This window comes from Peromyscus eremicus, chromosome 5, assembly GCF_949786415.1.
Source record: "Peromyscus eremicus chromosome 5, PerEre_H2_v1, whole genome shotgun sequence".
Lineage (NCBI taxonomy): Eukaryota > Metazoa > Chordata > Mammalia > Rodentia > Cricetidae > Peromyscus > Peromyscus eremicus.
In genome coordinates, this window is record NC_081420.1 from 48,667,342 (window position 1) to 48,694,475 (window position 27,134).

The 27,134-nt window shown below is 41.0% G+C and overlaps 1 protein-coding gene across 1 annotated transcript in view; it reads left to right on the top strand.

Moving 5' to 3' along the window:
- The window catches only part of Ryr2 (ryanodine receptor 2), a 415,387-nt gene that overhangs the window by 165,631 nt on the left and 222,622 nt on the right, over positions 1-27,134 (top strand). The window contains exons 20-26 of the mRNA XM_059263016.1: positions 725-917; positions 2,603-2,819; positions 4,253-4,357; positions 7,026-7,129; positions 13,798-13,881; positions 18,891-19,050; positions 21,672-21,819. Coding sequence (XP_059118999.1) covers positions 725-917; positions 2,603-2,819; positions 4,253-4,357; positions 7,026-7,129; positions 13,798-13,881; positions 18,891-19,050; positions 21,672-21,819 — 1,011 coding nt within the window. The remainder of the gene's footprint in view (positions 1-724; positions 918-2,602; positions 2,820-4,252; positions 4,358-7,025; positions 7,130-13,797; positions 13,882-18,890; positions 19,051-21,671; positions 21,820-27,134) is intronic.

Genomic DNA, 27,134 nt, shown 5'->3' on the forward strand with positions numbered 1-27,134 from the left:
AGAAGCCTGCCATGGCCATACAGTTTGTAACCAATATAAGTCTTTGTGTTTACTTGGTTGGGTCTGTGGGACTGGCAGGTGAGAGAGATTTGTCCTGACTGTGGGCCAGGCAGGAAAACTCTAGTTACATATACATGTAGAAATTTCTAGACATGACAAGGCCCCTTTTCCAGCCAAGCTCTTTAGCTCCTGGAAAATAAAATGTTTGCTTTCTTTTTGAGCAAGAGTTCTAACACATGATATTTATTTTGGAGACTCACAGTCCATATATTAGTCACGTCTTGTTACTGTGACAAGATACTCGTCAAAAACAGTTTTGGTGAGGAAGCATTCATTTTGGCTTACAATTCTAGGCAACACAGTCCATCATGGTGGGGGAAAGCATGATGGCAGGAGCCGGAGGCAGCTGGTGGTATTGTGTGCACAGCCAGGAAGCAAAGAGTACCATTGCTGATGTCAGCTCTCTTTCTATGCTTTATGGAGTTTGAGATTGCAACCCAGGGGATAATGCTGCCCACCTTTAAGTTGGGGCTTTCCACCTCAACCTAGTCTAGATAATCCCAGAGGCTTATCGCTTTGGTGGTTCCAAGTCCTACCCAGTTGACCATGGACATCAACTGCCACAGTGCATTCTTTCCTCATGCTTTGGTCCATTACTCTTGCTATGGCTCAGAGGGTGATTCTCTGTGTTAAATTTCACCTTACTTACTGTTTCCCCCAACAGGTTGTATAGCTCGAACTGTGAGCTCACCCAACCAGCACTTGTTGAGAACTGACGATGTCATCAGTTGCTGTTTAGATCTAAGTGCCCCAAGCATCTCGTTCCGCATTAATGGACAACCTGTTCAAGGAATGTTTGAGAACTTCAACATCGATGGCCTGTTCTTTCCAGTTGTCAGTTTCTCTGCAGGAATAAAGTTAGTATCTCTCTGTTGCTTGGTTTGTTTCTATTCTCACCTCTCATACTTCCATAGAGGACTCTCCCCTGCTTCCCTAACCTCAGAACTTCCCTCTGAGATAGCCATTTCTAGATGTGTATTGTCTGTTCCTGGAAAGAAGAGGTGGGGTCCCCCCAAGAGCCCTACCACCTCTTCATCATCCTGTGGAATTCTCTGGGGCTCTCCTTTCAGTATCCTGAAATTTCACACTCATTTCTCGAGTTCACTGTGGTGTTTTATAAAAGGGAATGGATGAAATTCTACAAAGAATATTTTAATTCATGATGGCCTACCATAGTAATTGTCCATACTGTCACCTATTAGTATATTTGTATATCTACCTAATGGGAGAAACTCTCTTATTCCTACCTACTGTTTTTGTTTTGGTTGTTATTTTAGTTCTAATGTTTGCCCAGGAATAATTTCTAGTTATAAAGGACCATACTGAAGAACACTAATCCAGAGGCACTAGCTAGCCATGCAGATATGGCCATTTCTGGTGTATTTATACAAATTATGCTACTTTCCCTTAGTTTGTGGATTATTTGAAAGTTTTTCATTGTTTTATCCTGCTTCCCTTTTTAGCATGGAAATGAAACAAATTAGAAAATAAATGATAAGGACTTAAAAATGTTAATTGTTTTTTTTTGTAAGCTGAACATCTGTATCATTACTGTCATGTAACTGTTTTAAAATTCCTTCAATAAAGCTCATATATTTAATTGAATGTAATGTCCACAAAATCTTAGTGAGTTCTTTGCTGTTGCTGAATTGACAAAGTATTGGAACTATGGCAACCTGCCTTCTTCAGCAAGCAGAGGTGACACCTAGAGTTTCTTTAGGAAATTAGACTCAGGACAGTGACTGGTTTTCCCTGGTAACTCATCCAGATTCTGTCATTTAAGCACACAGGTAGTTAGGTCCCATCTTCACTGTGTCTGATAGTACTTGGGTGCCTTGGGACACTGAGTTACTGAAAATATGTTCTTAATTCATGGAAATATGATAATGTACCTTTCAACATGAAACTGTTCTTTGTAGTTTGTCAAGTGTTAGGTCATCACTGACCTGTGAATATACTTGAACTGAGATTTTATCTTTGGTCATTATGATGCTCTGTGTTTAGTCTCTTGGGGGAGAGGCTCTTAGATTCCTAGGTGAGAAGACTATTATGATATTGTATTGGCTACTTTTCTGTTGCTGTGAAAATACCATGACCAAAAGCAATGAAGAGTTTATTTTGGCTTATAGTTTCAAAGGGTTAGAGGTCATACTGGCAGGGAAGACATGACATAGCAGCTGGAGTGGAAATCAGGATGGTCACATTTTCATCCATACAGGAAGCAGAGCCAGAGCAGCAAGTAGGGTGATCCTATAAACCCTGAAAGCCCACCTCCAGTGATGCATTCCCTCCATCATGGTTGCACCTCCTAAGGATTCTGTAACCTCCCCAAACAGGGCCACCTGCTAGGGACCATTTGTTCAGATACATGAAGCTAATGAGGGACATTTCTCATGTAAACCACCATAGCTACTTAGCAGGGAAGGAGAATGTGGCTGTGACAAAGTTAGTTTTGTATTAATAAATTTCCCTAATATTTTTCAATTGGAAAACTTTCATGTGTATCAAAGATATGGTTGACTCAAACTTGCTTCCTTTGTAGGGTTCGCTTTTTGCTTGGGGGGAGACATGGAGAATTCAAGTTTCTTCCTCCACCTGGCTATGCAGCTTGTTATGAAGCTGTTCTGCCGAAAGAGAAATTGAAAGTAGAACACAGTCGAGAGTATAAGCAGGAGAGGACATACACACGAGATTTGCTGGGGCCCACGGTGTCCCTGACCCAAGCTGCCTTCACACCCGTTCCTGTGGACACCAGCCAGGTACAGAACGAGCCACTGATGGCTGTCAGTATACAGTGGCTCTCAGGGTTGGATTGCAGCCCACAACAGTGCACTTCTCAGCCATTCAACTAATGGATCTCATAAGATAACACTCCCCTTTTGGTTCTCCATTCGTCTGTTTTCTTTCCTGTGTTTTGGCTTTTCATAAAGAATTATCTCGACCTGCTGTGCTTCTTTCATAATGCTCCACTCCATCACAATGTGAAGGGTTTGTTTGTTTGTTTGTTTTTGTCTGATAGATGTAACAGGATCCTGAGATTGAGAGTGAGTTAAACACAGCTCTATTTGAATGATGTGATAACTTTTGTGATGTTCATTAGATTATTCAGTTTGTTTATTCGTTTGGAACATGGAAGGCATTTATTTCTAAAAAGTTGACTTCATACTGGGTTCCAGAAACTTCTGTTTTTATCAGTCATTTCGTCACTATATCCTCATTTGGCCAGCCACCTTGTGGTCTTTCTTGAGAGGTCCCTAAATATTTTCCCTTTCTAATAGGAAGGTGTAAGTGTGACCTGACCCCCTCCCCCGCACCGTGAAGCATAATTTGGGGAAACACTAAAAGGAACACAGCAGAGTTCATGGTAAATCAGTCACTTTGTCAGATGCCCAGGATCATGGAGCCAGTGAACTGTCTGCAGCCTCCTGGCTCACCCTGCCCTGTGGGCACTGGCTGGGTGGCCTTAAGAGTGCTGGGTGATTCCTCTTTCTGACTGATGCACACCTTGATATTGGTCCATATCTACTTAGCACCTATCAGTTGTCTGCACCAGTGCTCTTGGGAATCTTTCTGGAATGAGCACCCCAACACCAATGAGAATGGAAGAGAGGAGATGTTACCAGTGGATTGAAGTCAGGACAGCTCCTGAAGGGCTTTGAGGCTGGGTCTAGTTTGCATTTTCATTTTATACTCTAAAATTGCAAGGTGCAAGATTTTACAGAAGTATGTATGTCAGTCAGCAGGTTGTTAAGGGCAACGGCCCATGGTTTCAGCTGTTTCTCAAGGTCATTCTGTCCCAGTAGCAAGTAAAGCCATGCTTAGCAAATAGGCAGCACTGCTTCAGGCAAACTACTAAATACATCAATAAATCAATATCTAATAATTGGTCTTTTCTACCTTATTATACTTTACTCTGTTCTCTTTGTCCATTTATTTACTTGCAGTTCTAAATGTACACACACACACACACACACACACACACACACACACACACACACACACATATACACACGCACACACACACCAGCATTTATCTAGTGAACACCATGAAATAGCTGGTTTAGAACCCGATTATTTTGTTGTATTTGAATGGTTTATGAGACACATGCATTTCTTCTGGCTCGCACAATGCTAGCTGGCATGGTACCTTCCAGCATTTGTTTCTGATGAGCATTCTCTCCCTTCTTTCCAGATTGTGTTGCCTCCTCACCTGGAAAGGATAAGAGAAAAACTGGCAGAGAATATCCACGAGCTCTGGGTTATGAATAAAATTGAGCTTGGCTGGCAATATGGTCCGGTATATGATTTTGAAATTTATTCTCAGATTCTGTTCGTAAATCATTTGGAAAGATAACATTTTCTCATTCAACCTGCTGTGGTGTGACATGAATCAATAGAATTGATTTTCTTGCGGCATCTTGGTTCTGTGCATCTTTTTAAAAACCAAAGGGAAAGGCAATAGTGGCAGACTTACTTCCTGACTTGAAAGTTACTAGTGTATGAACTGAAAGTTGTACTTTAAAAATCACATTAATTATAGACAATGAGCCTTTATTTCCTTTTGTTTTTCCTAGAAAACAGGAAAAACAAAAGTTGAAATTGGAATGAAAATAAATATCAATTTGGTTTTTCGCCGATATTCTCCTTCCATCCCAGACATATAGTAGCAGAGACCTGTGAGTAGATGTTCCTAGTTAGCTCCATGATTTCAGGATAGTGTGGCCAATAATAGTTGTATATGTTTCCCAATACTTATTTACTGAGGATTTCACTTTATAATTTGTCAGGAAAATGTTGCTTAAAATAAGCATATAACTCTCTATGACATCTCAGTTTGTGATAAACGTATTTTAACAGGATCTTGGTAATAATGCTTGTGCTTTTAGAATCGTACTTTGATAAGTATCCCAAAGGCTGACATGCTGTCTCATGATTGACTCAGTATGGAAATTAGTACATTCATCCATGGCACCTCAGTGTGTCACACTGAACTCTGAGTACAGTACATGGTTAGTGTTGGTAGTCATGCTAATGGTTCATGTATGTTTAGAATTTTGTCCTTTGATGTGGACTCTCATGTGGAGATGATCAGCTTGGACCATTGTTACAGAACACTGGATTCTGGTCATTATTTCAGTTTTTACTTCAGTATTTCCAAAGTCAGGTGTAGGCTATGGTAAAAGAGGGAAGGGATGAGGCAGGGTTCTGATTCACTCTGCTCACCTTGGAGGCATGGCAGTACTGGTTCTTCTCTGGAATAGGGTAGAGAATTATATGGAGCTTACACAAACAGGGGATTATGTCCAGGCTCATTCTTTCTTGCTTTCATCTTTAGGATTTAGGACTCAAAATTTGGAGTCTTCAGTTCAGTTTTGTAACTCTGTTTCATTTGTAATTCCCATTCATTTCTAATGATCCAGAGAAAGGAATAAAGTCATGATTTCTAATTTGGCTCTAAAGAAAAAAATATTGCTCATGTTTGCACACTTTTTCAGTGGCATATATAGAACCTGGTAATTATTCCCATGGAGTAATTTGTTCCTTCACAGCTGATGGCTGTCATCAAGGTGCCACTGGGGCAGGAATGCCTGTGTAATTTAGGTCTTTACAAAGATTACAAAAATTTAATTACTAAGCCAAGAATAGAGAACAACTTCATTAGTTTCTTCCTATAATCTTGAATGTAGTGTGACCACTAATGCACTTGGCTCTTGGCTTTTATCACTGGATTCTGCATTCATGATGCAATTGCATGTAGGTAAAAAAAGATCAGAAAACAATTTCCATCAGTGTTGACTACGGATAGACTCCTTTCTCTGCTTATTATTCCTAAGCAAGATTGTATGACAGCTATTGACACAACACTTTCAGTTCTTCAGGTATTAGAAGTCATTCAAAGAAAACTTAAAACATGTGTGTGCAAGGGGGAAAAGGGACATTTCATAGGTTCTGCATACAGACATTGTCATCTCAGAGAATGGACTTAAGAATCCAAGGATTGTTTTGGATCTGAGGTTGGAGCAAGATTGATAAAATCTTGTACCCAGTCCCCAGTGGACAGCAAGGAACACTGGCAAAGTTTACTATGAAGAAAACCTTTATTGTGCCAATCAATCTGTTAAGGTCATGGGTTTATTTGTGATCTCAGAAGGTGATTATGAAGGTTGAGATGAGCAACCAAAACTACCTTGGAGTTTATGGGTGTCAGTCATGTTGATTTTTCATATCCCTGAGCAGATTAATTCTAGATGGACAAAGTACTATAAAGTAAAGCTAACGTCATTGCCGTATCTTTTCATAAAGTTCATCCATATGTTAATGCCACATGTCAGGGCTTAGATATTATCCAAGGGCTAGAATCCCTGTTTCTTTGAAAGAAAGTTTCTTCTTTCACTATCTTTTAGTGAAAGAAGATAGACAATAAATTGAGTAAAAATCTAGTCTTCTGGGCATAGTGCTGCAGGTCTGCAATTCTAGCTTGCAGGAGACTGGCAAGAAAATCCGGAGTTTCAGGTCTGACTGCTACTTAGTGAGTTCAAGGCCAGTTTGAGCTACCAAGTAACCCCCTTCCTCCCATCTAATCTATTACCAAATAGTATTATGTACAATTAAAAGAAATAGGCAGTAGGGACACTGAGCAGATTATTATATTAGAAAGGCAAATGAGAAAACATCACGGAAAAAAAAGAGATTTGAGCAGGTTCTGGAAGCAACCCAGTGAGCATGCTCATGGACCTCAGGAGGCAGCATGGGGTCCTCAGCTTCTGCATGTGGGAGTTGAGGACTAAGCTATATCAGCGTGAAGAGAGTAGGGACTGAAGACCATGCCAGCCTTTGCAACAGACATTTGAAGATTCCAGAAGCTTCCCAGGGGCAGCTGTCAGGGTTCCATCTCCCCAGCTGTCTCCTCACAACTGTGTTTTATACTGGAGGCTCCTGTATGCTGATTTCTCATCCTGTTTCAGGTTAGAGATGACAACAAGAGACAGCACCCATGTCTGGTGGAGTTCTGCAAACTGCCAGAACAGGAACGCAACTACAACCTGCAGATGTCGCTTGAAACTCTCAAGTGAGTACCTTTGTATGTTATAAACTCCAGGTAGCCAGGTATTGACATTATGAACTTTAATTATGCTGGAAAGTTCTTTCTATTGTTAGAAAGTTCATTGAAGTGTAGGTGGATTGGATCAATATTTGTTGGGAATTTGACTTTGGTTTTGTTTCTTTGCTGGTACATGGCTCTGGAGTTGTTTGTTAGTTGAATCTTTCTTATTTATTTTATCTGTCTGTTTGTATCTATCATCTATCTCTGTTGTCTCTCTCATCTATCTATCTATCTATCTATCTATCTATCTATCTATCTATCTATTATTGTTATTATTATTATTGATATATCTTCAAATTCATGTTTCTTCTATCAATGGAGGCATTCAGAATGTTCCTACGAAGACAAGTCTCAGTAGGGTAGAGGTGTTGTCTTCCTCTGTGGGATGGGTATGCACAGTCAGAGGCTCTATCCCTAGTCTTCCTCAGAGGGTCAGGTACTGTACTATTCAGCTCTGGCATCCTGCCTAGGTCTGCAATATGAGCTAGATGCTGGAGAATTCCCTATTCCTGTGGGCCTAGCTCTCAAACCACTTGGCCTTCTTCCCTGTGTCCACAGCTTCTGTAGCTAAAGTTTTCCTGCCTGGCCCACAGTCAGGACAAATCTCTCTCACCTGCCAGTCCCACAGCCACTCAGATCCAACCAAGTAAACACAGAGACTTATATTGCTTACAAACTGTATGGCCGTGGCAGGCTTCTTGCTAACTTTTCTTACAGCTTAAATTAATCCATTTCTATTAATCTATACCTTGCCACGTAGCTCATGGCTTACCGGCATCTTCACATGCTGTTTGTCATCGTGGTGGCTGGCAGTGTCTCTCTGACTCAGCCTTCCACTTCCCAGCTTTATTCTCCTCCTTGTCCCGCCTATACTTCCTGCCTAGCCAATGACCAATCAATGTTTTATTTATTGACCAATCAACAACACATTTGCCATACAGAACATCCCACAGCAGCTTCAACAGCTAGGAACTGTGGAAGTCCACACAGACCTGTGGGTCTTAACCTGGGTCAGATCTGATCCCACCCTGTCTCCACATCTTCTACTGAATCCTCTGTGAAATGTGATGGCCCCCTCTTATTTTATATATTCTGCTGTACATCAGTATTTCCCAAAGCGAAGCCTATGACTGCTTAAGGGAATTAAAGAATACAAAAGTTCTAGAATCTAATAGCACTGCTTGGAGTGTGAAGCAGGGCCTAGGCTAGTCACAAACTGTCACTGGTCTGTGCTGATTTTAGATATGAAAATTAAATGCTCAGAAATATTCATACCAACTTAAAGGAGAAATGTCCATAGATTTAATAACTTAAAAATATAGGCTCATATACTATATATCTTGATTTAGATGTTTTTAATTTTATATAACAGTTTTATTATACTTTATCAGAGTATCAGACTTATGACTAGAAATGAAGAAAAAGTTAGCCCTTCACCACCATTATCTTGAAGAGCACCGACTTAATATATGTAGAGGAGTTACACGAGTTAACCACCTTTTCATTTTGATGATGGACTTTGTATGTAGCTGGGACTATTGATCTCTAAAAGTGAGTGGAGTCAAGTTATGTTGTTTCCTAAACTTATTTAACAACAGCACACTGTTTTTGGGGGAACCTGGGAGACCATTTACCTGTGCAGCACAGTTTAAGAATAACTACTGTCAGCTAATTTATACCATCTCATGAAGTCAGCTATACAGTATATGTGGTGTGTGTGTGTGTGTGTGTGTGTGTGTGTGTGTGTGTGTTCTCACGGGTACTCACAAGCCAGTTTGACACCAGTGCCTTCCTGAAGTGTTTACATCTTATTTTCTGAGACAGGGTCTCTCACTGAACCTGGAGCTCACCAATTTGACAAGTCTGGCTGGCCAGCAAGCCTCACGGATCTTCTCCCCTCTCTGTCTCTTTAGTGCTGGTTTATAGACATGCACTGCTACGTGGGTCTTTTTGCACATGGGTTCTGAGTATCCCATTAAAGTCCTCATATTTGCACAGCAGGCACTTGACTCAGGGCCATCTCTCCTTTGCAGCTAGAGTTTTCCTGCCTGGCCCACAGTCAGGACAAATCTCTGTCACCAATCAGTCCCACTCAGACCCGACCAAGTAAATACAGAGACTTATACTGCTTACAAACTGTATGGCCGTGGCAGGCTTCTTGTTAACTGTTCTTACAGCTTAAATTAATCCATTTTTATAAATCTATACCTTGCCACGTGGCTTGTGGTTTACCGGTATTTTACATCTTCCTTGTCCTGATGGCGGCTGGCAGTGTCTCCCTCACCCAGCTTCCTGTTCTCTCAATTCTCCTCTCTGTTAGTCCCGCCTATACTTCCTGCCTGGCCACTTGCCAATCAGTGATTTATTTATTGACCAATCAGCAACACATTTGACATACAGACCATCCCACAGCACTCCTTCCCCATTGTATCTTTATTTTTTGTTGACTTGGCTGGTGAAGACTGGGGATATACCATCTTTCTTTGAATAAATAGTGTGTCTGGGATAGAATAAATAAAGGAATATGTTTTCAGATTTTACTTTAAAATGTTACTCTTTAAAAATTCTGTAACTTTTATTTTTAGTGTGTGTGTGTGTGTGTGTGTGTGTGTGTGTGTGTGTGTGTGTGTTTACCTGTGGAGACTAGCAGAGGTGTCAGATCTCTTGGAGCTAGGGTTATAGGTAGTAGTGAGATGCTTGGCATGGTCCTGGAAACTGGATTTGAGTCTCTGGAAGTGCAGAAAGTATTCTTAACTGCTGAGCCACGTCTCTAGCCCCTCTAACCCCTGCCTACCACCATATCCATCCTTAATGTCTTATAGAAATGGTTTTGACAAAATTTGTCCGTTAGCTAAAGTGCTTCTATATTTGTCCCTTTTCTTTGTTTCCTGTTTGTTAAGAGCAAGGAGTAATTCATAGTGAAGTCACTTTACCACAGACTCAGAATATAAAACCCAGGTGACAGTTCAGGCTTTGGACGCAGAAGCCACCCATATGTGGCAGATGAAGTTTAATGTCATGGAAATAAACACATTGGGAGTGATCTTAGGATCAGCTGGTCACTTCCTAGGAGGGGTGTATGCACAAGAGGTCAATGGAACTTTCTGAAGGCAGATGATGGACAGGCTGGTTGGGCTAAGGAATACATTCTGTGTCACCATGACCAGCTCTGACACTCTGCAACTCTTCATTTGTAGTCATGACATAACATTCATACATTTTTGTTCTGGAATTCACGGTGACTTGTTATTTCCCCGTATTTTACAAAACAATGTAGTTAAATTTGCAGTGCTTTCCTTGTCACTTGAACAATTGGCAGCTAGGCCAGCCAAGTGTAGAAATGTCCGATTTGCATCGAGTGTGCTAAAGCTTTGACTGCTGTGTATAATCGAATCTCCCTTCTAACCACTCTTGGTGGCTAGTTTGATGAATCTGTAGACGCCTGTGTGTAGTGTTTTTCCCTGAAGGGAATGCTAATGATTCTGCTCATGACTTTATTCTGAACATTTCCTTTTTGTTGTTCACAGCTAAGTAGTGTGCATGCATATGGTTTTTGGGTTTGCTGATTTTACCTGCTTCTTTAAAAGCCAATTAGAGGAGATGAAGCCTCACTGCTCCTATACACATTTACACTGCCAAGCAGTCCAGGTTCTTGGGACACACACACAAGGCGTGGGGAGAAAGAATGAGAGAGAGAGAGAGAGAGAGAGAGAGAGAGAGAGAGAGAGAGAGAGAGACTGAGACTTAAGCACACACATACAGAGGCAGAAGGATGGACACACAGGTAAACAGATACACTTATATACAGACAGAGAGATAGACAGACAGACAGACAGACATACACACACACACATACACACATATAGGTAGACAGAAAGAGACACAGACATATTCATATATAGAATATGGCTTGAGGGTAGTCAGTCTGTTTTCTTGGGGTTTCACATGGCCCAAAACCAATCTATTTAAATGTTACTCTCAATCAAGAAACACTTTCATGGACTGATCTGAAATAATATTTGACCAAATACCTTCATAATGTGACTCACTGGAGTTAACACATAAAATTAATGAGATACAATAACAATAGACATTTACTGTGCTTAAACTAGATGTCAAGCTTGCCCCCAGGTTTCTTTTTACCTGTAACCTACAACTGTCCCTCTTCTCCAGCCAGCTCTGTTCTCCCCACCACACATATCCACAGACCTCGGCTCCTGTAGACATCGGTGTCGTCTGCAGCCTGGAGTATTTCCCTCCTTATCCAACCCTTTATGCCCGTAGAGCCTTACTTTCCTTTTGAGGTATTAGCTGTTCTTATTAGGATGTATCTCAAATGTATTTATTAAAAATGTAACCTGCCCTTAGTTTGAACTTCACCTGGTTTTTCTGTAATTATTTGTGAGCACCTTCTTGCTCATACACTCTGATTGCTGCAGGCATTCTGTAAGGCATTCTTGCAAAAGGCCTGATCCACAGCAGTAACTTGGTGGATCCCCACTGCCATGTCTTTGTTCAGGCCCGGCCTGTGATGGTCACTCTCTGTGTGAGATGAAGCCAGACTTTCTCTAGGAAGTGTGTGCTGGGAAGAGGATTAAAAGGCTGCATGAATCTGTACTGAGAAAGTCACATTGCAGTTTGTAGAAGCCTCTGGCTCTTGTTAGAGCCCATGGGGGCTAGAGAGATGGCACAGTGATTAAGGGTATATATTGCTGTCAGAGGATTCACACTCACTGTGGGTCAAGCTCCAGCCACTGCACTCATATGGAAAACCCACACACATACACATCATTAAAACAAAATAAAATTGTAAAAAAAAATAGCCCATAAGAAGATGACATATACCAACTTAATTTTCCATAGGTTGGGCCTTTAGTATCATTATTCATGTAACTTTGTCAGGATAAATTCACAGTCCTTACTTTTGCAAGGTGTGATGTTGAGGTACCAGTTTTTCTTGATAGGCGCATAAGAGCTGTTAACATTCACATAGGACACACACACACACACACACACACACACACACACGCACACACACACACCAGCTTATGAATTATGGTATAATCAGATTTCTTGGTGTGCATGTACTCAGAGGCATAATTACCTGAATTTAAGATAAATTCAAACATTATTGTCATCCTTAATTACTTCAAAGCTGGCTTTGGCATCTCCAGTTGATAGTTTCATAGCCCTCTGCACATCTCATTGACCCCAAACCTGGATCAGAAGTGTCTACTGTGTGTTGCACAGGACTCAGCACTTAAGCATTTAACAAATACTTACTGAATAGATACATGATTGAGTAGAGGACAATAGTTAACACACTATCTTCCCCAGGACACTGTTCTTGAATAAACACAACTTGGATTCACTCTATGAGACAATTTTCTATCCTTCTGTTGCTGGTTAGCCGTTTTAATAGGCAAATTCTTTATTTTATCAATAACATCTCTCCACTCACCCATCCATCCATTTAATTATGTCTAGATGGCTAGATAAAATATATGCACAGACATCCATATATGCAAATATCTAGATATATAGATGGATACTAGGCAATTGTTGGTTCTAGTATGTATTAAGTGTATGTGGTCATTCACTATAGTATTGTTTAAAACAGTTGAAAAAGGAAAATGGCCCTAAAAGACTATTAAAAGAAAATGGGTTCAAAACATTTAGACAGTTCCTACAATAAAAACAACTCACTTCAGTGATGAAATGGCTCAGCAGTGAAAGGCATTTGCCACCAAGCCAGAGAAATTAAGTCTGATCCCCAGGACCTACACAGTAGGAAGGGAAAACTGACTCCCACAAGTTGTTTTTTGACCACCACTCATATGTGTATCTGTCTACATAAGTAAATGAATAAGTAAAATATTTAAAAATATAACAAATAGCACTGGAGAGATAGTTTGGCAGTTAAGAGTAATAAATGTTTTTGTCAAGGACTCAGGTTCAGTTCTCAGAACCCACGTTGTGGCTCAAAATCATACATATCATCCATAACTCCAGTTCCAGAAAATCTGATGTCCTTTTCTGACTTCCATAGCCTCCAGACATGCACACAGTGGACATATATACATTAAAGCAAATCATTTATATGCATAAAATAAATATAAATACCCCAAAGTACAATAAATAAATCCCTTGGGGATTTTAAAGTGATCAGCTTCACGTGAGAGAACAATGGCATAAAAGTTGTAGGAGAATATAAAAATAGCAAGTTACAGAGAAATAGCTCCTGCATATACTCATTAGGGTAAAAAGTAGAACACAATAGTGCCAGTACACATGTGCAAACCCAGATATCTGATTTGGCATATGCAGAGACCTCTACTCCAGCATTACACAGACCTGAGAACACTTGATATTTAGATAAAGAAACACGTAGAAAAGGGTTGAGGGAGGATCCAACTTTTCAATGCTAAGGGCTTAGTGCTACTTCAAAGTTCATTGTCTTTCCCCTTACCTGGAAGTAAATAATCTATATATGTTTCCTTTACCTTTGGAGGCAGAGCCTTGTGCTCTTTTGCAAGGTGGAAGATGAGGTCTCACTCTCGCATGCTCTTATGCTGGGTGCTTTGGATGTAGGGAAGTGGTTCTTCGGACTCATCTCTGTTGTTGTTTCCCAGGACTTTGCTGGCATTAGGATGTCACGTGGGTATAGCAGATGAACACGCTGAGGAGAAAGTGAAGAAAATGAAGCTTCCCAAGAAGTAAGTTGAATGACTTGCCTTTATCTGATAGCAGATGTTTATCTTCAGCACCCTAGAATAAACCTTGGAGGAGACAGACAGGCCTGTGTACTTAGGTATGCAATCCAGACTTCAAAATGTAACGAGGCTGGGGAGATGGCTCAGTCGTCAAGCGCTTGCCTTCAAGTATGGAGATAGGAATGTAGATTACCAGGGATCCACAAAATACCAGGTGGGTGTGATGCCCTTCCTGTAATTCCAGCCTTAGAAGGTGGAAACAGGATCCCTTGAGCAAGTTGGCTAGTGAGACGTGCCATATTAGTGGTGGTGAGCTCTTATTGAGAGATCCTGACTCATTCAGTAAATAAAATGGGAGAGGAATGGAGGATGAGTCTCAGCATCAGTCTTGGGTATCCACATGCTTACAAGCAAGTGCTCATGTGTATATGCACATGTGGTACCTGTAGGCATTCAGAAACATGCACACACATGTACACCACATATGCACACACTCTGTGTGTATGTGTATGTGTACATTTTTTTTTGTGTGTGTGTGGTGCAGGTTCATGCATGGTCAGAGGACAACCTTTCTACCTTGTCTCTCTGCCACTACATAAGCCAGGTGAGCTGGTCCATGAGCTCCTGGAGACTCTACTGCCTCTATGTCTCATCTCCCAGTGGGGAACACTGGAATTACAGATGCTTGCACTGCTACACCTGGATTTCACCAGGTTCTGGGGGACCCCAAATTTGAGTCATCAAGCTTGTGCGGCAAGTACTTTTACCCATGGAACCATTTCCCCAGCCCCCTGTGTATATATTTTGAAGTGACACCTTTTACCTGTTTTCTGTGTATCTCAATGAAAATAGGTCCACAGTGGCTAGACATCTATGTCACAATCTACTGGGAATTGTTGTTTCAGTTTTCCCTTAAAACTTTATCTCCATCTCCATGCACTACATTGGGTTCCCTACCCTCTCTCTGAAAAGATGGTGTCTACTAATTGTATGTAGTGACCGTTCCTTCTCTCTTGAAACGCTCCTTCGTCTTGACTCAAGAAATCTAAGTGTAAAGGAAAATCCCAGGTAAAAGGAACTGAGGTGGTGGTGCCTTGCCACATTTGATATTTATTTTAAAACAAACAAAAGGGAGTGAAATAATAGAAGAAATGTATGCCTGGACATTCCCGATTCCAATTTCTGTTTCAAATTAATTCTGCTCTAGTTGTTTTCTGGAAAGCGTTGTTTGAATATTCTCTATACCCTTTCCCTGAAAATGTCAGCCAAGTGCTCATTTCTAGATGTGCTTCCAGCAGGACATGCTGTTCATATCTCCACTGTGCAGTCATCTGAAGGGTCCCCATTTGTTTCTGGAAGAACCGATTTTCTATTGGAGTTTACAGCTAACACCTACATAACCTGGACTTTATCTTCTCATGTTCACTACACATCTTTCAAGACAGTGATTTCCCAGCTTCCATTAACTTGATTCATACTACGTGGGGTGTGAGTGGCTGTGGCAACACAGGGGTTCACTAAGTGTTGTTGGTGTTCTGGCCTGCTTTGGCTACATTTTGGTTGGTCTCTTTTAGACAAGTTTTCACTACCCACTTAGGATGTCTGTGGGTCTTGTGGGAACGGAATATAAAACTGGTCTGCCACTTACTAGAATTTCCATCTGCTCACCCAAGAGATAGCAGTTCTTCTTCTTTTGTTTACATCTTCAGGGATTTGATGCAGGTGGAATGAGCAGTTCAGCAGATTTTTTTTGGTTTACTTTTGTTTCTCTCTGTGTCTCTGTCTCTGTCTCTGTCTCTGTTTTTTTTTGAGACATAGCTTTTCTGTATAATAGTCCTGGCTGTCCTGGAACTCACTTTGTAGACCAGGCTGGCTTTGAACTCCCAGAGATCCACCTGCCTCTGCTGGGATTAAAGTGCTGAGATTAAAGGGATTAGAGTGCTGGGATTAAAGGCGTGCACCATCACTGCCCAGTTTACTTTTGTTCACTTTTTCACCAGGTATTTAAAAAAGAAATTTGACTTTAAAGAAAACTGATAGCCAGACTATAGTTTGTATTTGTTTTATTTGATTATGTACATGTCAAAATAAAACTAAAAGGTAATAATTGTAAAAGAATGTTGGTACTTTGTCAAGTGAATGGATTAGAGTTATACATATGCTTAATTATATATTATGTATATAATGCATATATGTATATACACCTAATGAGCTAATTTTGTAGAGTTATTGGCACAAGGAGCTGGCATGTTGAAGTAGATGTAATAAAAGCTACTGCTGAACAAATATGTGAAAGGAGAGATGGATGTAGTTAGATGATTCTGTTAGGATTTTTTTCAGAAATTTCTAGGAGGTAGAATGTAATGCATAGATGGGTCTGTTGTTGAAAGGCTACAGAATTTTGCTTGCAAGAATCGTTGCAGGAATCATTCCCTTATTTCTTGTGAGTTTCCTGGAAATCAATCTGAAGCTTTATTTCAGGCTATTAAGCTTCCAAGATTAACATCAATTTCCTTTTGTCAAAGAAATCTGAGCTCTTGGTTTTTCCAAGAAGATAGTACTTCATATGAGCCATTGGTTGATCACTGTGTACCTTCTTAGATACCATTAATGTGATGAAATGGAATAGTTTTATATGTTCCTTTTAAATATTCAGTTTGATTTAATGATTTGACGTGTGTGTGTGTGTGTGTGTGTGTGTGTGTGTGTGTGTGTTCATAGATATGCATGTGCTGTGGTATGCATCATGAGGTCAAAGTTCAGCCTCAGGTTAAGATCCTCACCTACCTTGTTTGAGTCAAGCTTTATCTGCCACTGTGTACACAAGGCTAGCTGGGCATGAGTGTTTGAAGATCTTTTTTGGTCTCTGCTGCTCGCTTTACTGTAGGAGTGCTAAGATTACAGACATGGGTACTACTGTATCCAGTTTTATTGTGGGTTTGGGGATCTACGCTCAGCTCCTCACACTTGCACAGCAAGTGCTTAACTTATGCAGCTGTCTCCCTAATCCTCGATTTGATTCCTCAATTCTTTCTTAGGATATATATATATATATATATATATATATATATATATATATATATATTAGACAGAAAAGTCGTTTTAGTCATGTCTAGCTCCCTGTGAAGCACTCATTATATCAGCAGTCTCAAGTCCAGCCAGTTGAATGTATGACTTTCAGAGATACCTGTATTTATCTTTACTGTGTGGGATGATTTGAAGTTAAAGGAGTGGATGTGACATGGTTCAGGTGAAGTGGTAGGCACTTTAGTTTGGATGGGATTATTAGTTATTTAAACAAACTTCTCTAAAGCTTACTTTGTTATTTCCTGGCACAGGGTGATAGAAACTCAGATGAACTAAGCCATAGTTTACAGTCTGGGATGATGACTTAGATGATAAATTGCTTGGCTTGTAAGCATGAGTACCCAAGTTTGATTTCCTGGATCCAATGTTTAAAAAGCTGGGCATGATGGTGCCCACTTATAAATACAGCCCTGGGTATACACTTATAAATACAGCCCTGGGTGTACACTTATAAATACAGGCTCAGGCCTGATGGTGCACACTTAAAAATATATCCCCAGACATGATGCTGAACACTTATAAACACAGCCCTGTGCACAGTGGTGCACACTTATAAATACAGCCCTTTGTGTACACTTATAAATACAGCCCCGGGCATGGTGGTGCACACTTATAAATACAGCCCTGGGCGTGATGGTGTACACTTATAAATACAGCCCTGGGCATGATGGTGCACATTTATAAATACAGCCCTGGGATAACTGAGTCAGATGGATTCCTGGGACTTTCTGGTCATCCAACCTAGTCTTTTTGGTGAGCTCCAGGCCAGTGAGAGATGCTGTCTCAAAGATAAGGTACATGGAACCAGAGGAATGACATCCAAGGTTGACCTCCTGCCTCCACACGTGTACATTTGTACAGGTGTACATACACACTTACAGTCTACATTTGAAAATGAATGTGAACTAATTATTACCCAACTTAAAATTAACAAATACAAGCAGAGCTTCATGGCTCTGAGATTATTCACAGATCAAAGCAATTTGGGGAGAAATTCCATCCAGGAAGAGGACGTAGATCTCAGGATTATCTGGCTTCACCTGAATAGAACTTGTCTATAATATTTTGCTAAGAAGGCATCCCTCCTTCCTCTCATCTATCAAAATTGCCTCCTTGGTATGTTACATGTGGCAGGAAAGCCTCCCATTAACTTTGCTTGCAGGGAGGCATTGTTTTCTCAGTGAGGGTGCTTTGTATGAGTGTTGGCTTTAGTCAATGATTTATAGATTGATCTTTGATCTTTATTATCTTTGTGCCCTTGCTGATAGCTGGCCCTGAGTAGGCCCCTAAGTGCCCATTTAAAAGCTGGATATGGTGGTGTATCCATGTAATCCCCGCAGTGGGAGATAGAGAGACAGCTGCATCCCAGGGAGCTTACTGGACAGCCAGTCTAGCTACACTAGTGGGCTCCGAGTCCATTGAGAAACCCTATCTCAACAAACAAGATGGAGAGATGACGAAGATGTTTGACATCATCTTTGGCCTCCACAGACAGGAGCACATAAACACACACACACACACACACACACACACACACACACACACACACACACACACTCTTTAAAATATACATGAGGAGAAAGGCCTTGAGTGTTGTTCATTTTAGATAATCAAATTTTTGTTTTGAGTCCCCCTCAAACCTCAACTATTGGGAACACACAGCTGTAAGTCCTTTCTGCCTTTTAGAGATAGGTAAGCTCTTTCTCTCTACATTTTGTTGACATGCACACAGAAACATAAAGACCCTGTGACTTTTCCAGCTACCCAGGCAGCAGCTAAAACAGAAGGGGCTCAAGCTTACCGAACGCTCTTTTGGCCTGATCACCACAGTTTTCAACAGAATGATTGGGATTAGATGGACCAGGACAGGACTGTCACAGGATTTCCAAAATGGGCAATCTGAAGTTTCTCTGTTTGCTTTGCAGTTACCAGCTGACCAGTGGATACAAACCTGCTCCAATGGATCTGAGCTTTATAAAACTCACCCCCTCTCAGGAAGCAATGGTGGACAAGTTGGCTGAAAATGCTCACAATGTGTGGGCCCGGGACCGAATCCGGCAGGGCTGGACTTATGGCATCCAGCAGGTACCCAGGAAGTTATCATTTCCAACTGAAGGGATGAAGTTATGGCTTTTCTCAGCTCACCTAGACACCTTAGTGTGTTTATCTTTCTGGCAAAAGCATCTCCTCACTGCTAGACCACCAAGGTGGTTCAGTAGGTCCAGTAGGCAAAGTATTTGCCTCTCATGCTTAGCAACCTGGGTTACATCCTCACCACGAATGTGAAGGTAGAAGGGGAAAACCAGCTCCACCAACTTGTCCTCTGGTTTCCACATGTGTACTGTGGCATGTAATGCTCCATCCCCAACCACATACACAACCATAATGAATATATAAAAAAAAGAAATTTGGTGACCATAGCTATGTGTGATAGGACAACAAATGTTAGTTGAGCTGCAGATCCCTAGCTTGCACCAAATGGATCGTATTACAAGGATAAGGTTTGTTGTGTGGTTTTGGGCATTCCTTTCATTGAGGCTGCTTAGGAGGGACTGTTGAAACACAGATACTGAGGTACAGTAAAAATAAAGTAGATCACAGTTCCTGAATCACAACTCTGATTATCAGGATTCCATTCAAAATTTTGTTCTGTGTTGTTTCTCAGAGTGGTAAGATGATATATTACATGTTACAGAACACTCTTAGGGGCCAGAAGACTGTAAATTAATTTTCCAGTGCAATCTAGGCTTGATGGACACCCTGAAGAATAAATAAAGTCTGTGGTAGCCTTGCATTTGTTCAGGGCACCAAATGAGTTTTGATTCAGTTTAGGAAAAGAAAAAAACAAATTTTTGGAGTTTTTTGGATCTCAGAGTTGAGTATTAGTGGTCATGGATTATTTCCTCATATAGACACACTCACAGAAGTAGCTGGCAACCTTTGAGTAGAAGGGGAGGCAGTGCAGCAGAGGGTGAAAGTAAAATTTAGCCTCACCACTTAACCACATCTTAATTTATCTTGCTGTCAAAATTCTGTGTGCCACTGTTTCCCTCATTAACAAAATATCTGACTTCATTGTGTGATACAAAAGGCAGTAGCAATTCCTGGCACCTGGCAGATTCTGCAATCATTTTTATTATATTAGAAGCTGCCACTCAGCTTAGAGTTTTGTAGTTACTGTGTTGAACTCACACAGTTTCTACCAAGAAAGACAAAATCTTGTTCCCACATTATACACAGTAGGCATAGAACCTTAGGGAGAAGACTCTGCCCAATGCTGCCCAGCCATCAGGTCACAGGACAGGACTAGGGTCAAGTTCTCTGACATCAGAGCCAAAGCTCTTCACTTCTTAGAGCATCTCTTGATAGCTCATGGTGGGACGCCCTTACTAGAAGATTTTCAGGGGAAAAAATGGATAATTGCTTGAAGACTTAGAATATGTTTCCATATAAAGACTAAAAGATGGTTTGAAAAATATATTTTGAAAGGCTTTACCATTTCAAAGACTAATGAAAACTAGGCTTTATTTACCTTTATAAAATAAAATTGTGTGTGTGTATGTGTGTGTGTGTGTGTGTGTGTGTGTGTCACGAGCTCTCTCTCTGTGTGTTTGTGTGTGTGTATGCCTCTCTCTCTCTCTCTCTCTCTCTCTCTCTCTCTCTCTCTCTCTCTCTCTCTGTGTGTGTGTGTGTGTATGTGTGTATGCCTTTCTCTCTCTGTGTGTGTGTGTGTGTGTGTGTGTGTGTGTGTGTGTGTGTTGAACTTTCCCCACTGGCCCCACATGTTTGCTGCCTACTGTCTGAATGATGAACTCTTTGAGTTCCACCTTCCTCTTGGTGACATTATCTGCTTCAGAAATAAGCTGTGAAGTCTTGGAGAGACTCTCATAGGTGGACTCAAACACAAGTGTGCACAGAAACCAGGGGAACTCCATCAGCAGTCACACTCCTAGTCTGCCATGTCCATAGACTATGCTCCATGAGGCTCCTGGGGTTCTAGACTGGGAAGCTTTAGATGGTAGAACTCAGCACCAAGTCAGAAGTAAGGAGAGTAGGCAGTAGGATTTGAAGATGTGTCAGTGGGAAGGCCTCTGCTGATGCTGCTTGTTGTGAGTGGGGGTAGCTTTGGAATGTCATCATTCCCACAAACAACCCATATGACTTGGTTCCAGAGAGGGGTGAATGGTCAGGCATTCATTATAAACTTGTGGGAGGAAGGGGAGAAAGAGACAAAACAGGGCTCCTTGTGCCTGTCCAGTCCTTTAACTTGTTTGGTTTTTCTGTGTGTTTGAGATCAGATCTCACTATGTAGCCAAAGCTGTCATTGAACTTGCAATCTTCATGCCTCACCTTCCCAAGTCATGAGATTACAGGATTTGTCTCCACGCTTAGATTACCTCAACTGTCTGTTTGTGTGTGTGTGTGTGTGTGTGTGTGTGTGTGTGTGTGTGTGTGTGTAAGAGAGAGACAGAGATAAAGAGAGACAGAGAGGCAGAGACAGAGAGAGACAGAGACGGAGAGCCTCAGAGTTCCTCCTAAGCCAAGGTAGAGTCGGACCTGATGGTCCCTTCCTCAGATATGAAGACTTTAGCTGTGGGGCTGTAGCCCAGCTAGCCGAGTGCTTGCTTCACTGGCACCAAGCCTTGACCTCCACCCCCAGCACTGCTGCATGGCTCAGATGACTGCAAACCTTCTCCCCAATACAGGATGTGAAGAACAGAAGAAACCCTCGCCTCGTTCCCTACACTCTTCTGGATGACAGAACCAAGAAGTCAAACAAAGACAGTCTCCGAGAGGCGGTTCGCACGCTGCTGGGCTATGGCTACCACCTGGAAGCTCCTGATCAGGACCACGGTACTGGTTTTGCTTTGTCCCCCTTGGTTGCAAAATCATGTAGTGGGTTTTCGATCAAAAGACAATTAAATGTAAAGATTGACTGGGGGAGATTGACCTTTTAACAATAGTTCACCCATTTATGAACATGGCATATACACTCTTTCTTGTTAGTTTCTCTCAGTAGTTTTTAGGATAAAGAATATATATTATTTATATTTAACACATTTAATTTAAAGTCATTTAATACAACTGTATGTGAAATTAGCTTTGATTTAACTTTATTTAATAGGGTGTTTTTTAATGTGAGATACAGGTTGGTATTTGCAGGTTGATTTTGTTTCCTCTGTTTGGAGGTATGTGTGTGTGTGTGTGTGTGTGTGTGTGTGTGTGTGCACAAGTGTGTGTGTATCAGTTCCATTTATTTTTATAAATTTCATAGAGTTGTCTCTATAAGACAGAGTCTCACTTTTTTCTTTTACAATAATTGTGTTTTACTTTTTGATTGACTGAGTGTGTGAGAAATTCAGAACCATGTGAAATAGAAGTGGAGAGAGCAGTTGCCTGCTCAGTCTCAGTCTCAGGGGAAGCATTTTAACACTTCACAGTTAGACATGGTATTAACAGTAAATAAGATTTTGTTTCGATCTTTCTTCTCCCAGGCTAGGAATCAAACTCAGGACTTTGTCCGTTCTAGACAAGTTCTCTATCCTTGAACTAGTCCCCTGGATTCATAGATTTTCTTTTTTCTTTCCCTTTTTATTTTATTGACTTTGCTACTTGGCAATTTATAAATATATATGATGTTTTCAGATTATTCTTGCCCTCTTATTTCCCTCTATCATGACCGATACTCTCATTCCTCAGTTTCTGTCCTAGTCTTATGACTTCTGCATTGTGACCCACTTAGTTTACCTAGTGCCATCTTTGTGACAATGGGATTGGAATTCTCCATTGGAGTCTAGTGGGGTCAGCAGGGGGTACACAATTGCATACAGTAGTCCCTCTTTTCTCTGAGTCTATCAATAGTAAATAGTTCAACAGCGAGGGCCCCTAGGCCCCTCCCGCATCTATACATGACTGCTGATTGGCATATTCTTATGCAGACCCAGTGCTGAAAAGAAGTGGTAGATGAGAACTCCCTAAAGCTCTGAAACATGGTGGAAGTTGGGGGGGGGGGGGCTGCAGAATGAGTCTTATAGGCATGAAACAGCCATTGGAGTTAGGAACTCACAGTAGCTAAGGATAACTTCTTTTTAAAAATTGATATCATTCACCACACTGAACAGACCTCCTAGTTTATAGTGAGAGTTTGCCATACATGGCTGTTAAATATATGTTTTTGCTGCTTGCAAAGAGGGATATTTATTTTCTCTTTTATTCTTTTGATATTCTATAAAGTATTGATATTTGAACATTAAACCAAATTTTTATTTCTTGGACAGCTCTATTTAGTCCTGATAAATTATCTCCTTTTTCTATGTACAACTAAAATTGTTTGAAATAATTGGTTTAGAACCTTTGCATCTATCTTCATAAGGAATATTGGTACAGATGTCTCTTGTAATGTCTTTCTTGTGTTTTGGTAGAATGTAAAACTGGCTTCACAATAGACAATAGGAATTGCTCCTCCTTCCTCTACCTATCTGCTGAAAGAATAGTCTATTTTGTTTCTGCCTTTTCCTTTTTGATAGGCTTTACCAGTTTTTCACTGAAATCCTCTGAGCCTGGAGGTGGTCCTTGAGGAGAAGAATTTTTATTATGTTTACTGATAAATCCATCTGCACAGTTGAACTAGCCATACTTATCAGCATAGAGTTGTCCACAGATCTTCATTGTTCTAGTGTTTATAGGATTTATTGTTAACACCACCTTACCTCTCCAATTTAACGGTTGTTGGGTTCTTGTTTTTACTGGCACTGGAGACTGAATCTAGGGCCTGAATCATACTAGTCAGGTTCTCTGCCACTGAGCTACAATTCCCCCACACTTGGCCTGCTAGGCTGTCTTGCTAGCTCTTAAACTTTTATCTAGTTCTTTCGCATATTTCTTTATTTTCTTAAACTTCTTTGAAGTGGTTAGTTAGTATTTCTTTAGGACCCAGCCTTCCTTACAGTCAATTTCTGTTGCCTATTTCCTTTATCCCTGTATATAGTACTATACTTTGTGGTCTTTGCATACCTTAGAACTTTTGTTAGAAATTGGACATTTTAAATAATATATTGTGGCAACTCTGGATTTAGTTATTATGTACATTGTTACTTTTTCTTAAAGATTTTTCTGAGCTAATTGTGTAAAGTCTATGTTTGTCATGTGTGGCCTTTTGAAGACCTGTTCATTTACTTAGTGGTCAGCTAGTGAATGACCAAGACTTCCTGAAGTATCTTTCTAAGGAGAGGCTGCAGCTGCTTGTTGGGAGGTTCTCTAGCATCCTACCAAGGAGTTTGTGATTTTACCTCAGCTTCTGTTTGCTGCTTGTGCACAGCCTCAAGGTCTTTCAGAGATAAGGCCAGGAGAAGTTCTCAGATCTTTTCTGAATAATATGCATAGCCAGGAACAGAAGCATAACTTTGTAGATTTCTAGGAAAATGAGAGTTCTTTCCCCCATACAACCTGTTGTGGGTATCTCCTTCCCAGACATCTCTGTCAGATCGTTTATTCAACTGTTGTTTATCTCATAGCTGTTGCTACCTTGAGCAGCTGCAATGTGAAAGAATTGTCCCTGCTGCCTTTAACAACTGTCCCCATGGGGAAGAGTATTTGCATTGAGCTAACTTTAAAGTCAGATTGAATATAGAAAAAGTTGGAAGTGAGATTTATCTGAAGATGGACCAGGAGTTAAAATCTTGACAGTTACCTCTGAATTGGCCTTTGGGGGTGTTTCAGCCCTGTTCTGCCTTCCCCAGAGACTTGTGGGTAGCTGGTTTCTCACTGTGCTTGAGGGGCTATTGACTTTCAGCATATCTTGGAGCTGGAGAAAGGGGTCTAAGGATGGACATGTTAAAAATATCATGAAGCTTCCTGTGTGTACATTGGCCTTTTTAATTGAGCCAGTGCTCCAGGGACTTCCATCTCCTTAGGCTACTTCTCAGGACCTTGGGAGGGATGAATGCTGCTTGTGTCCCTGTGATCTGCAGAGCAGAGAATTCTGTGCGTTCTTTACTCTGGTGATTACATTCCAAGCAAAGGTTAGTAAGAAGAGGACAAATAGACAAGAAGACTTTAGAGAAACATTCATTGTCTGATCAGAGGTAGAGACAGACTTAAAAGAGGTGCCAACCTGTGTGTGTGTGTGTGTGTATGCGTGTGTGTGCGTGTGTGTGTGTGTGTGTGTGTGTGTGTGTGTGTGTGTGTGTATGTGTGTATGTGTGTGTGTTTTCCAGCAAGCTCAGCAGAGCAGGGAACTGGTTTGGAGTTATGGTTAACAGAGCAGGTAGGGAGAAGATCATAAGGCAATAAAATGCAGAATACTGTATAGGTCAGAAAGAAAAGAAGGAACCAGGGCCAGTGAGATGGCTCAGTAGTAAAAGGTTCTGTTCTCCATTCCAAGACTCATGACTTGAGTCCAGTATCTGGGACCTACATGGTGGACAGAGAGAACAGACTGCTGTAGGTTGTTCTATGACCTCTGCATGTGCACTGTGGCATGTGCACACACACACACACACACACACACACACACACACACACACACACACCTTTAATCCCAGCACTTGGGAGGCGAAGGATCTCTGTGAGTTTGAGGCTATCCTGACCTACAGAGCGAGTTCCAGGACACCCAGGACTACATAGAGAGGCCCTATCTTGAAAAACCTAAAACAAGCTGGGTGGTAATGGCACACGCTTCAGAGGCAGGTGGATCTCTGTGAGTTCAAGGCCAGTCTGGGCTATAGAGTGAGTTCCAAGAAAGGTGCAAAGCTACACAGAGAAACTTTGTCTCAAAAAACCAAACCAAACCAAACCAAACCAAACAAAAACAAAACAAAAACAAAACAAACAAACAAAAAACCATACCAAAAAACAAAAAACAAAAAACAAAAAAGGGACAAAGAGTAGAAGGAACTTAATAATTTTGCAGGTGGTTATAGTCATACAAGGAATTGAAAAAGGAGAGTAGAAACAGTGATGACGCATCTCATAAGAATTTAGAGACGAGCATTACCAGTTGGCTGAAAGCTAGCAAGATTGCTCAGTCAATAATGTACTTGCCACAGAAGCATGAGAAACTGAGTATGGTCCCCAGAACCCACAGAAAACAGGCAAGAATTTCAGCACATGACTATAGACACAGTGCCCAGAGATGGAGACAGGTAGATCCCAGAAACTTGTGGCCAGCTATTCTAACTGAATCAGAGAGCTCCAGGTTCAGAGTGATATCCTGTGTCAGAAAATAAGGTAGACAGTTATAAAGGGAGACAGCAATATCAGAGCTTTATATGCATGCACACATTCTTGAATCCCTCACCATGTGCACTTCTACATGTGAATACATACAAACACATAAAGAAACAGTTGATGGACAACTTTCTGTCTTACCGAAGTCACATGAGTAGTGATCAGTGAGGCAAGGGTTGTATTATGCTGCCATAGGACATGAGATCATGTTTCTCACATATGGTTATACCCATGAACCTAATAACATGCCTCCCTCTAGTAGAGATTCTGTTGCACATTACAGAAAGTAGGCACAAGAGATTAATTCACCCATGTGAGGTATCATTTAGGGGAGACATTGTTTTCTGAATCAGATACTGAATGGATCAAAATGTCAGCAATTGGAGATCAGAGCCAGACATTTTCTAACAGAGAGTATGTATGGCCTGGTTACCTATGAAAAGACCTAAGGAATGGCTCTATCCTTGGGCTAAATATAAGGAACAGGTCAGGAGACAGCAGCCATGGATGATAGGAGGATAATTAAGGCAAAACATGGAATATATTGAAAACCCAGCTAAGAAATGTGGAAATATTTGAACAGGGAGTACCAGCCCCAGGAAGTTGCCAGGCAGTAGCTTGCTATGCTCTCCCAATTTACCATAGAACTATAACTATGGTAACAGAGAGAGGACAGATTGGAGGGGGAGGATGCTGGGATGTGGAGAGACTAGTTGAGAAGCCTTTGGGGAAAAAAACCCTGATTTTTCTAAAGTTGAGATTAAAAAGTGTGAAAGATTTTAAGGTATAAGACCAAACCAGTCTGGTAATTCCTTAGATACAATTAAAAACATTAATCTGTGGCCTGAGAGGCAGCTCAGAGGTGCAAACATTAGCTGTGCAAGCCTGAACACCGGAGTTCAACCCCTGGGATGCATGTAGAGACATGGGAGAGCAGACTC